Source organism: Heterocephalus glaber, unplaced genomic scaffold, assembly GCF_053883595.1.
Source record: "Heterocephalus glaber isolate CG9 unplaced genomic scaffold, H.glaber_assembly_v1.0 deba00001788, whole genome shotgun sequence".
Classification (NCBI taxonomy): Eukaryota; Metazoa; Chordata; class Mammalia; order Rodentia; family Bathyergidae; genus Heterocephalus; species Heterocephalus glaber.
In genome coordinates this window covers 2,880,138-2,893,388 of record NW_028258471.1, presented here as the reverse complement: position 1 = coordinate 2,893,388, position 13,251 = coordinate 2,880,138, and the positions used below count along the sequence as shown (strand labels likewise).

Genomic DNA, 13,251 nt, shown 5'->3' with positions numbered 1-13,251 from the left:
ACCAGAACCACTGAGCTAAATCCCTGGCCCCAGTAAACAATTCTTAAGGCATCAGATTGGCATTTGGTATTAAATGATTTTTCTCTCTTTGTCTTATTGCAATTTCGAGGCTATAATTAAGTCATTCTTGATTTATTACTTGGGATTTGGTTTTGATTACATTCTCCTGGTTTTCAGATTAAGGCAATCTTGGAGATTTTTTTCCCATCTTAAAGGTATAACATAGAGTTGGTGATAGTAACTGGAATTTTTCAACCTAATTGTTGACTATTCAAAGATGAATGAATTAGTTCCTTTCCCCAAGGAGTTCATAGCGAGGAGTTCATGATGCCAGGGAAATGTGCAGAGTGCTGAAGTGCAGTCTGGCAGGTGACATGTTGGCAGTGTAAACACAGTGCTGTGGATCCCTAGGCCAGCATTAACCAGGATGAGGGCCTGGGGAACCAGGGGCAGCTCGTGGAGCTGAAGTGAGAGGAACAGGGGCCCTTGGGCAGTGGGCGGAGAGCGCAGATGCAGCAGCTTCCCATGGGGGTTAGGTGTGGAAGGACATAAGGCTGAGCAGTCAGGCCCCGTCACGGGGCTGTGGACGTGTTCTTGGGGATCTGGGTTCAGATCTCTCATCTGTAGACTGGAGGTGATAGTCTCTTGGTTTGCCAGCTTCAGTGTTCTGTGGCTAACATCCATGCGCTCAGGTTGGGAGACGCAATCCTTGGGAAGCATTTGTGTGTCACAGACCGAGTCACCAGTACTTGTTGTCCTTATAGGTTAAAGCGGCCACCGGTGAGGAGGTATCTGCTGAGGAGCTTGGAGGTGCCGATCTTCACTGCAGGTGAAACAGCGACAGTCATTTTTTTTAGAATTGCCATTTTGTTTACAAAAAGTTTTCCATTATTATTTTTTTTTCCAAGTGCTAAACTTGCCAGACTAAACCATAGTTTGTTTGCTTTTTGCTATTCTGGGTTCAAGTCTTTGGACTGTGGAGTTGCGGCTCCAAGGTAGAGCATCACCTTTTCCTTCTGGCCGCTTGGTGTGGTGAGCACAGATGCCTGTCACCCTGTGTCTGATGTGAGCACTCACAGACCCTCACGAGACTGTGACTAGCAGCTGGGCTGGGTGTCTGGAGAGAATGGGCTGCAGGCAGAGCAGGGAGAGCAGAGGGACAGGGCAGAGTGGACAGGTGCTGTTTGTAGGTGGTGATCAGGGGAAGGAGAGGAAGACAGCATTTGAGGAGTATTAATTTTTCAAAAATTTAGACTTGTAAAAAAAGTAAAACTGTAGGCAGTATAATGAAGTTACGGGTGTGGATTCCAGAATTTGTTTTCTGTATGCCTTGCTTACTGCCCCTGTGACTTAGACAGGCTATCCAGGCTTCTGAAGCAGATGATTTGCTCACGTGTTAGAGCAGAGTTCCTATTACATACTGAACACTGTACAAATATTATTATTGTTCATAATAACCTGTTAAAAATCATGGAAAAATGATTAGGTGGTGATGGCTTCTTTAAAAAAGTAATGTTGTAAAATTTATTACTGACAGGTTCCTTACATTCATATTCATACTTCTCTGATTAGTCACTCTGAAGAGCTAAATGGATATAAAGACTTTCATGTGTCTCATGAAAGAATTTCTTTTTCTGCTGTTTTGGTAAATATAAGGCATTTTTTCTAAGAAAGCATTGTATTTTAAGTATTTACCTTTTGCTTCTGTTTCTTACTGAATTGTAGTGTAGCGAGAAGTCAGCGTTTATAACTGGTCTTACGTGTGAAGCATTTGAAACATCGGGTCAGTGGCCAGGTGTAGTGGGGCACACCTCTAATCCCAGCCATTCAGGAGGCAGGAAGGTAACAAGTTCAGGCCAGCCTGGGCAACCTCGTAAGACCTTGTCCCAAACACAAACCAACAAACCAAAGGGTTGGTGATGTGGCTCAGTGATAGAATGCTTGCCTAGTATGAGGCCTTGGGTTCCATCCCCTGAAGTGGAAAAAAAACCCAGTCAGTTATGGAATGTATACAATTAGAGAAGCCAAGGGTCTGCCATTTTCGAGGCATTGTAGAGCTCTGAAGAGGAGTAACATGGTCTCTGCTGTTAGGAGCACCCAGTCCAGAGATGGGAAATGAGGTGATCCCCAAGATAGCCTCGCTCTGAGAAGTGTCTGCTAAGGGCTGGGAAGTTTCCATAGATGAGGCCTCAAAACCTGGAATACAGCACCTAAGTCCTTACTCTTACAATGAATGAAAATTCTGATCTTTTCAACCAGAATTTTTGCCTGACTTTATAGTTTTGTTTTGTTTTTGAGAGAGGGTCTCACTGTGCAGTTCAGGCTGGCTTTGTACTTACTAGTTAGCCCAGGCTGGCCTTGAACTCCTGGAGATCCTCCTGCCTCAGCCTTCCTAGTGCTGGGATTACAGGCTTATGCCACCATGCCTGGATACTTTATAGATTTTTAAAAATACTCTATTAGAAAGCCATTGTAGGTCTGCATGTGAGATAGCAAAGCATCTGATTGGGACAGAATCATCACCAGAATGGCCTGTGCCTCAGCCACTGCACTAGAAACTGAATGGAGGTTCCAGGCCCTCCTCATGGAACCACTTGGTCACTTGTGGTTTCCACATTACCCTGGGGATGACGTATTCAAACCTTTCTGCTTGTTACCTGTGATGGCCACTCTTGGGTGTGGCTTGGTGAGGAGAGGGCTCACTATTCTCTCCAAAAGGAGAGGCTGTATAGTAGTTGACATATTTAGAAGCTCAGGAACAAATACTTGGTGGTGTTAACAGTAACGTGAGAGTGTGTTTGTCTGTTGTTGGATGGCACGTGGACACACAGTTCTGTTCAAGGTCAGTGGGATGAGCACAGGGCCTTTGCACTGAGCCACATCCCATGCCCCTTTTATTTTTTATTTTAAGACTGTCTTGTGAAGTTGCTAAGTTTCCCAGATTGAGTTTGAACTTGCAATCCTCCTGCCTCAGCCTCCCAGAGTGATGAGATTACAGACGTGCACACCTGGCTAGGATGCGCATTTAATAGAAGCTTGTCAGCAAGGCCCTGCAGCCTAGCAGAAGAGGACCAAGGTTGAAAACTGGAAGGCATGGGCTCTGAAGCAGTTGCTGCTGGTCCTAGATTTTTTACCTTGGTAAAATAAGGATAAATCTCTTTAGCCAGGTACATTAGGAGGATCAAATAAAATGACATTTATTAAAGTGTCTTGGAAATAATAGAGTTCCTTCTCATTCTTAGTAAGAAAAGGATTTGGGGTTTTAAGACGTTTAATTCCTTCCTTTTTTCTTTTGCTGATAATTCCACTGTGCTTTACTCTGTAGGAAGTCTGGAGTCACTGACCACTATGCTTTGGACGATCATCATGCCCTGCACTTAGCAAGGAAGATTGTAAGGAGTCTGAATTACCAGAAGAAATTGGATGTGAGTAGGATATGTTCTTTGGTCTCTTCCCAAAAGGCATTTTGGCTTATGCCACCGGAATCGTGTCTTTGAACAGGTTAACACAGTTGTTCTCCATTTCTGTAGGTTACCGTGGAGCCTTCTGAAGAGCCTTTGTTCCCTGCCGATGAACTGTACGGAATAGTTGGTGCTAACCTGAAGAGGAGTTTTGATGTCCGAGAGGTAAGTGAAAGCTGTGAGTCAGAGCTAAAGTTGATTGTGGCGTGTGCATGAGTAGGGATGGCTGTGTGACAGGTGTGGAAAAGATGGCTTTCCACAGGGGAAGAGCCAGCAGTGCACAGTAAATACTGTACTGAAGAAAAGGGCAAGTTCCTTAACGATTGGGAAGTTTGCACTGTGCAGCACAGCCTGGTTTGTTTGTAGACCCATATTCCTGTGGACATGAACTATGTAGGACAGTGTCACAATTTTTTCAGCTATTTCTTTTCAATGTTCTTACTTTGGCAAGTGGATGAAATAAGTTGTTGAAAGAAAAAAGTGAACCTTTTTAGATCAGTATGACATTAGTGAGGAGTAGATTTGATTACAGTTGATGATGTTGCTATGGTTGCAGATTTCCAATGACCCATCTGTTGTCTAGGTTGACAGTTTTTAGTGTTGTTATACAGTGAGTAGGCTTTTATTTTGTTCAATATCCATAGCAGGCAAAATACCATTTAGGAAATTATCTTTTTTTAAATTTATTTTTTATTTTTTGGTACCAGGGATGGAACTTGGGTCCTTGCCCTTGCACAGCAGGTGGCAAAACCACTGAGCTAAATCCCGGCCCAAGGAAATTATCTTAATGGGAGATTCATTGCTACAAGCTTTAATACTTTAAGTTACTTTACTCCCTTGACTATAACATTATTATGTACTAGTTGTGAAAAATAGAAAATACACAAAAGAAGAAAATAAATTGCTTATAATTCCACCATACAGAGAACACAGCAAATGTTTTGGAGAGAGATAGAGTTCTCTGTTCCGCTGTGCATCTCTGGATTCAAGGAACCAAAGATCAAACATATTCTCCAAGAAAATTACATCTGTATTGAACATGTACAGACTTTTTGGGGAGGTCTTTCCCAACAAATAGTGTAACAATTATTTACGTAGCATTTAGATTGTATTTCAGTATAATGAGTAATCTAGAGAGGATTTAAACTATATGGGAGGATGTGCGTGCCATAGGTTGTATGCAAAATACTGCCCTATTTTATATAAGGGACTTGAGTACCTGCAGGTTTTGCTATGGGGATCCTAGAACCAATCCTCTGTGGATAACAAGGAGTAGCTGTATACTTTTTATGTAGTTGAAATAGTCCCCCCACCTCGCCTCCCCAGTGCTGGGGATCTAACCTGGGGGCTTGCACACACTAGGCAAGCATTCTGAGCTGTATACCCTCAGATACACACACAAACACACACAAACATTTTTTTCTGATCCTGGGATTGAACTCAGGTGTATTCTACAGCCCTTTTTAGTTTTAATTTTTAGACAGGGTGTTGCTAAGTTGCCTGGGCTGGCCTCAAACTTGTAATCCTTCTACTTCAGCCTTCTGAGCATCTGGTTATTGGCATGTTCCACTATACTCAGTGACTCTTGCCTTCTTAAATAGTAGTCTGGACTGCTTTTTTGCTTTATGCTCATTGTGATTATAATTTACTATTTTTTTTTTTGTTACCAGGGTTCGAACTCAGGTCCTTGTGCTTGCAAGGCAGGTGGCAGAACCACTGAGCTAAATCCCCAGCCCTACTATATTTTTCTATAATAGCAAGTGAGCTTTGTACAGAGGTCTTGATAGAATATGGAACCATAGCTGGCATTGGATTCAGAGCTGCAAAACCTGGGTCCTGATCCTTGTTCCCCTAGAGCAGTGATGGTGAAGCTTTTAGAGACTGAGTGCCCAAACTGCAACCCAAAACCTACTTATTTATTGCAAAGTGCTAATACTGCAATTACACCTGAATTCTGAGGTTTTAGTTTAGAACAAACAACTCACATTAACATTTTTTGTCTTAAGAGAAAAACAACTAACACAGTGTGCCATAGGTTCACCTCTACAGCCCTAAACAGACTACTGGGATTTAACCTCTCAGAGTATTGTTTTCTGCTTCTAGAAGTGGGAGTAGGACTAAATTATATATGTGTTCCTGAAGTTTAGGTTCTCATAAAAGTAAGTTCATATCTTTTCTGTGGGAGTAGGTGTTAGTTGGAAAGCAGATGTGTTAGTTACTTTTCTCTCTCATTGCTGAGACAAAATACCCCACACCCAGTTTAAAGGGAAGGGGTTTATTTGGCTTACAGTTTGTTGAAGTTTCAGTCCATAATCAGCTGTCTCTAAGACAGGGATGACAAACAGGGATGGGAGAGCAGAAACAACATGGTGCACACAAGGCAGCAAAGGCAACAAGAGAATTTTACAGCATTTTTCTGTCCGTTTTATCTTATTCAGACTACTTAGGTCAGGTAGCACTGAAACCCTTAATCCTAGTGCCCTTGAGCCTAGCATTGCATCATGAATCAATTTGAGCTTCATACACTCTAGATCAATCCTATGACCACATGAGGCTTTGGGGGGACATCTAGACCCAAACCATAACAGCAGATAGGAAGTGGCTTTTCAGTCGATGGCCTGAGGTTGCTGTGTCCTTTTGAGTGGCTTTATCTTGTGGAGAAATGATGGCTGTTCATTGTTAAAAGGTTTGGTTTTGAAGGTCATAGCACCTAAAACACATAATTGTGATATCCTCATATTTAAGAAAACAACTGAAAAATAATTCAAAGTAAGCTTTATTTTATGCAGAAAAAGATGTTGGGAAGTGTCCTCTCATTTTTCAGCCTTTGCATCTTACAAAAGAAGGCCTTGATTGATGTGGTAAAGAGAAGAAGGCAGTGTGAACTGCATAGGAAAGTGAGAGGTAGTGACTAAAGTAGTTTTGCAGAAGTTTTGAATGCACTTCCTGTTTATGACTCTTTTGTGTGTGTTCTGGGCTTAGATTCAGAGTCTTGTGTGCGGTAAGCACGTGCTCCATTGGAGCAGTCCTGGTGTGTGGTGGTGAGCCTCAGGTAATCGCTGTCATTTCTACTCCTTTTAGATTAACAGTGAATGTGGACGCGCCTTCAGGTGTACTAGACTTAGGATCCGTGAGCATTTATTAAGGGGTTAATAATAGCTGCCTTTTGAGCTGGGTATGGTGGCACATATCTGTAATCCCAGCACCCAGGGAGGCCAAGATGGGAGGATCCTAAGGGTGAACCCAACCTGAGTAATTTAGTAACTTAGCAAGATCCTGTCTCAAAAAATAGAAAGGGCTTGGGATGTAGGTCAGTGCAAAGGCCCTGAGTTTAATCCCTGGTAACACACATGAAAGAAGGAAAGAAAGAGGTGGGATGGGGGGAAAAAGACTGCCTTTTAATGAGAGCCAGTTGGTATGCTTTATTTAGCATTTTTAAGTGTGTTTGTTTGTTGACTATATGAAGAAACAGGCTCAAGATTTTATGACCAGTTCCTAGTGTTGGAGCTGAGAGTCCTAGCTGGTTCTTCAGCTCAGCATTATTTTCTTCATTCCTGTCCTATTCATTTGACATAGATCCCTGACTTTGTTCCAGCTTTTCCAGAAGTGAATGCTGAGACTCAGATGCGTTAAGTGACTCACTCAACACACCCAGGTTGTGTGGGATACCTTCAGCTGGAGCTGATGTCTTCCAACTCCAGGCCTAGCTGGGCCCTGCTCTCTGATTGAGTCTCTGAATGCCCCTCTCACCAAGGACGAGTCTTCATGCCCACTCTGCTTCTTTTCTTGTATGCAGCATGATGCTCTTGCTTCTATAGTGAAGTGTAAAATCAAGAGCCCAGAATAACTGCAGGACACTATCTATGTATATCAAGGGAAATTCTAGGAAGATTTTCTGTGTAGGGTGAAATTTTTGTTTGTTTTCTTTTGTGTTTTTGAGACAGGGTCTCACTATGTAGTTCAGTTCGGGCTGCCCTTGAACTCACTGTGTAGTCCAGGCTGGCTTCAAACTTGAGGTGATCCTCCTGCGTCAGCCTCCCAAGTGCTGGGATTACAGCCATGTGCCACCTCACCCAGCTGTAGGGTGAAAGTTTGTGAAAGTGACAATATCATGGTGAATTGTTTGCTTTATAAATAATTTTTTAATGTGAAAATTCTTTTATAATATAATTTCTCAGGGACATTTTATTCTACCTCTTAGGTCATTGCTAGAATCGTGGATGGAAGCAAATTCAATGAATTCAAAGCAATGTATGGAGACACGTTAGTCACAGGTATGAAAGTGAAGAATTTCTACTGCTTTGCAAATAAGTGATCTTTTGTCTCAAGGCTTTGATACACTTGGCATGAACTTTGTTATTTAGAACACTACAAATGTATGAGTCAGTTTTGTTGGTACCGGAGATCGAACTCGGGTCCTTGCGCTTGTGCAACAGATGACGAAAACACTGAGCTAAATCCCCGGCCTGAGTCAGTTTTGTAAAGAAACTGTTTTATAAAAACTGTTCTGTAGCTGAATAGCTTCATGCATGAGAGAGTTTAAAATGAGGTCAGCTAGATGCTGTGTTAAGGGTCCTAATCTGTAGCACTATATAAAAAGGTTCTTAATGCAGTTGGCAGAAAATATTTATAGTTCCTTTTGTTTCTCCTGTAACTAATTACTTTGAAAATTCCAGCATTGGCTGGGGATTTAGCTCAGTGGTTCCGGCGTCTGCCTTGTAAACGCAAGGTCCCGAGTTGGATCCCCGGTACCAAAAAACAAAAAAAAGAGAAAATTTTAGCATTGATTCCTTTGTTCTTTAGTCTCCACTACACCTGGGAAATTTTATTGTTGTTTAGGCTTTCCCGAAGGATGCAGGTTGAGTTGAGCCTGCTCACACCCCCACTGGTCTCAAGCTGATCAAGCAAATGGCAGGTTGAAACACAGGATAGAATGCCATGCCTGGGAAAACAAAATAATGTTTATAAAAGTCATTTCTTTTGTCTAAGATGTTAAGTGTGTAGGCCTTCGAAGAAAAAGGTTTAAGACAGATGCTAGACTCAATATAATTTTCTTGGGCAAAAGGCAGAACAAATACCATGAATTTTACTTGGTTACAAAAAGCTTGAAAATACAGTATTCTGAAGGTAACATATCACAATAGGAAAAAAAGAGAGTAGCTCCAAAAATCCAAATCACAAATATACCCTGAGGCTCCAGATAAAGCTCAACACTTTCTTCTAACTTGATTTGTGAGCAAGAGAAAGGTTCACACCAGGAGTGGAATTTATGCTTTTGTATTTAGGTGTTTTAAGTGTTTAAAAGCTTTTTGGTTGATATATAGACAGGATTTGTCACCAAGCAGTGCAGGATGTAACCCTTATTGTGTAGTGGTTTAAAACAAGTCAAAGCTTTTCTGCTTTCTCTAAAGACAGATGGGCTGTTCTTCTCATCGACTTTTATATATTTGCCTGGTACTTTGCTAAAAGACTGTGACAACCATGTCCCCTCGAATACGAGGAGCATATCCAGTGTCTTCCGGCTCTGCTTGCCTGTCCTGGAATTCAAATAAGGTTGGGGGAGCGGGGTGGGGGGGGAGGAAGAGAAGGCAGAAAGGATGATGGGGTGGAATTCTCAGCGGCTCCATGGCCCCTTAGTTTGAGAGGATTTCCTGCTGCCTCGGGACTGGCTTTCTGGAGGCCCTCGTGGTTTCTTGGACAAGTGCTTTCATGTTTGGAGCCAGCAGCTGATGAAGACCTTCCCTCCATGAGTCCCTAGTGGAGTGGCAGCCTGTGCCCTCCTCAGGAAGTCTGTGCCTGGCGCTCCCTGGGCAGGGCCGGATGTCTGGGATGTCTGAGTGGTTGGCAAGGGAGAGCGCCTGCAGGGGAGGCCTTAGGATGGGTCAGGTTGGGTTGGGGGCTGGATCCCGGAAGTTTGGAATTGCTGCTCTGAGTGGATGTGCACTGTAGGCTTTTGGTTGGGACTTCAGGCCTGAAGGACAAAGAGAAATCTAGGTAAATAGGAAAAAAGGTCCAAAGACAAAGGAGTGAAGGGAGGGGAAAGGGAAAGGAAAAGAGGGAAAGGAAAAACTATGAGAAAAGAAAAAACAAAAAAGGAAATGAAATCTATGTAAATAGGGAAGGATGCACAGGTAATGGGGAAAAAAAATAAGAACCAAGATATATCATGTACAGCTACAAACACTCAGTGATAAATGTAAACGAGTTACCTAAAATGTACCAATAAAGAAAAGAAAAAGAGAAATCTAGGTGGCCATCTAGTCAGTGTTCTGTTTTACCACCTTAATACATAAATACAATGATTTAAAGAAACCATATCTCAAGATGATGCTGGAGTAAAGAGCAAGCACATCTTTAAAAACTGAGTGCCCAGCTCATCCTGTTGGCTCACTGTCTCCCATTCACTTAACTCCAGTGGTGCTTGGGGCGCAGCTGGCGCTGGAGGTGGGCCCTGAGGCTGTCTTGGGCCCACTCGCAGGTGGGGGGAGGCTTGGGCTCCAAGTGTGGGACACGTGTTCCTAGGGAGGAGTGGGGTTGTGTCGAAGTCCTCTGGAGAAGGTCTCCCTAGTTAAGCTCTTCTGATTTGTAAAATAATTATGTTCTCTGAAATCCAAAATGCCTGTTTCACAAAATAACATTTTCTCTCTTCTTCTTCCTTGTTTCTCCTTTCCTCTCCCCTTCTTTCCAAGCCTCTCTGTGGAGGGCAGGTGTTTGGGGTGGTAGTGGAGGTGGAGACAACACGTAAATGACATTTGTGAAAGGAGAAAGAAAAAGATCCAAGTGTACAAAGAATGAAAGTGGAATGATCCATTCTTCTTGGCTTAATGGGGTTTGTTACCTCCAGGCTCAACTGTTCTTGCTTTTTTTTTTTTTAATTATTTTTGCTGAGATAATTTTTTTTTTTTAATCTTAAAGGCCCATTGTTACACAGGCATTTTTGGTCAAGCTGGTCAGTAGCTCTGACCTTGACCTCTAAATGGCCGAATGCCTTGGTGTCTGGTGTGTGCCAGATTCAGATATAAGTCAGATAAATGAGTGGATGACAGTCTTACTAATCATTTGACCAAAACAACCAGCCAGTGGCAGATGGATAACTGTGTAACATGACCCCCCCACTTTTTTTTTGTTTTTTGTTTTTTGAGACAGAGTTTCACTGTGTAGTTCAGACAGGCCTTGAACTCACAGTGATCTTCCTGCCTCAGCCTCCCTAGTGCTGGGATTACAGGTATGTACCACTACGCCTGGCTATAACATGACCCCTTTTTTTGGTACTGGGGATTGAACTCGGGACCTTGCGCTTTCGAGACAGGAGGCAGAACTACTGAGGTAAATCCCTGGCCCAACATGACCCTTTTGAGAAGCAAAGAAAGAAAGAAAGAAAATCAATCAGATTCTCTACCTTAGAAATAAAAAAATTGTGACATGAGCTATTTTATACTATGGATAAAATCTTTACATTCCAAACTTTGATCTGAAATTAATGTGTAAATATGCCTCTATTGTGAATTAAAAGCCCTCTGAAAATTTTCATTTTGAATTTTTTTTGAGGATTTGCTCGAATATTTGGATATCCCGTAGGTGTCATCGGAAACAATGGAGTTCTGTTTTCTGAATCTGCAAAAAAGGCAAGTACTGTTAAAAATGTTTTGTAATTTTCAGGGTTAATTTAGCATTAATTTTTGAAGGTCAAATAATGGATTAACATTTATTGCACGGAACCTTTATCATGTTTAACCAGATGCCTTCCCAGAGCATTGTGTGCGCATGTGTCAGTGTGGGAAAGTTTCTGTGATGGTTTATGGAAATATGATGCACTAGGTGCAGCACTACTGAAAAGCTAAATATACTTGCTTTAGGAAAATTCTTATGAGATACCTGAGTTACAGTTAGTGGAGAGGACATGCACATGTTCTGAGAAGGTGGGGAACCCTGTCCTGAAAGGATCTCCTCCTCTGCTATGTGCCAAGCTAGTGGGGTTCAGCCTTCTCGTTCAGGTGCTTTGGGATGTGAGCCGTTTGTTCCCTTCCATCCCATCAGCCATTTTATGTTATCTCTACTTTTTGGAAATAGGAAGATAGTAGATCTTTATTACTAGTTTTCTGGCTTTAAAAGAGGGAGTTCCTGAATATTGTTCAGATTAATATTTGATTTCATATGTCATGGTCTCACATTTACCTAACCTTGAGTAAATGTAGCTCATGTACTTCTTCGATAAAATATCTCTTAAGAAACAAATGTTTAGGGCCAGGGATTTAGCTCAATGGTGCATGCCTGCCTTGCACGTGCAAGGTTCTGTGTTCGATCCCCTGTACCAGGGAAAAAAAAAGAAAGAAACAAATGTTTAGTCCTGTCTTTCCTTTTCAATGCATGAAGTAAAGTGTCCCTTGCTGATACAGGTAACAGGTAGTTAAGCTTTTTCAAACTCTAATTGAGGAAGAATTTCTCTTTGGTGAATTATTTTATCAATAAAACCAGTTTCTATATTCTGTTATCAATTCTGTCAGTGCAATTATAAAATGAAAATAAGGAAGTAAAAATAAAAATCACCTATAATCGTGTTACAAAGAATTTAGTAACAATTTATTATGGTTCTTCAGTTTTTGTTTTAAAGAAATAGATATTGCCATATCTTCACAAACTTAATTCTTTCCATGATTCTGGCCACAATCCAAATTGGACGAGAATGGCATCAGATTTCCCCTTAAGGTCAATATTGAGCCTAACCATTGAATTTGATTCATTTCTCATCCAGTTTGGTTTGTGACCAGAATTGTGGAAAGAATTAAGTTCATGAACTGAGGTACCAATATATAGAGAACCTTTGCTTATTTTCATCTAATAGTATATAGTGAGGATTTCTCAGAATATTAAATATTTCAGAAATAATTACCTTTTTTTGTTTTTGTTTTTATTTTTTGGTACCGGGGATCGAATTTGGGTCCTTGCGCTTGTGCAGCAGGCAGGGAAACCACTGAACTAAATCCCTGGCCCTGTTGTTTTTTTGAGACAGGGTTTCATTACTACAGTTGAGGCTGGCCGTGAATTTACTATGTAGCCTAGTCTGACCTTGAACTGTTGTGCCCAGATCGCGAGGTCCCCAAAGACCACCAAGGAACCGATTCCGATGCAAACACACGAGGGTCGTTTATTCAAGCTCGAGCAGGGACTCTCAACTGTCACCAACGCAGTGGGTCAAGATTGAGAGCCCTGACTCTAAAACACCAGGGGTTTTTATAGAGGTTACAGCAAGGTGCGGGGTTTCGAAAAGGCGCAGGGTTTCAAATCACATGCAAATCGCACAATTGGCTAGCATTTAGCAAGTTTTAAAAGTTTAAACCTAATTGGCTGGGCCTTGCGCGCTGAACTGCAAACGGCTGCTCAAGTCATTGAAAAGAACATCTGGGATACTGGGGTATTGGGGTAACTACTGATTAGCTGTTGCAGGTCATCAAGAAGAGCATCTGGGACGTTGAGGCAGCTACCGATTAGCTGTTGCTAGGCTAGTTGCTAGGGGACTGCTGGACATTATCACAGGCAGGTGGCCAAAGTGCATCTTGTGGTTTTTCTTGGAACTAGAATTTATGTCCAGGCCACCTTTACTCTAAAATGGGGCCAAAATTTTAAAATGGAGTTACTCAGGTCTCACAGAACTTGTGGTGATCCTCTGCCTCAGCCTCCCCAGTGCTGGGATTACAAGCATGTGCCACCATGCCTGGGTCTGAAATAATAACTTTTTTTTTTTTTGGTACTGGGGATTGAACTCGGGTCCTTGTGCTTGCGCAGTAGGTGG

At 42.0% G+C, this 13,251-nt stretch overlaps 1 protein-coding gene across 5 annotated transcripts in view; it reads left to right on the top strand.

Moving 5' to 3' along the window:
- The window catches only part of Mccc2 (methylcrotonyl-CoA carboxylase subunit 2), a 63,792-nt gene that overhangs the window by 37,221 nt on the left and 13,320 nt on the right, over positions 1–13,251 (top strand). For 4 of the 5 annotated variants that reach the window (XR_015448062.1, XM_004872851.3, XM_087203176.1 and 1 more), the window contains 5 exons: positions 765–829; positions 3,326–3,425; positions 3,531–3,626; positions 7,663–7,735; positions 11,010–11,086. Coding sequence is in view for 4 of the 5 variants with exons in the window: in XM_004872851.3 (XP_004872908.1) it covers positions 765–829; positions 3,326–3,425; positions 3,531–3,626; positions 7,663–7,735; positions 11,010–11,086 (411 nt within the window). In the remaining variant the exon portion in view is untranslated. The remainder of the gene's footprint in view (positions 1–764; positions 830–3,325; positions 3,426–3,530; positions 3,627–7,662; positions 7,736–11,009; positions 11,087–13,251) is intronic. The other variant, XM_021250680.2, reaches the window with a different exon arrangement.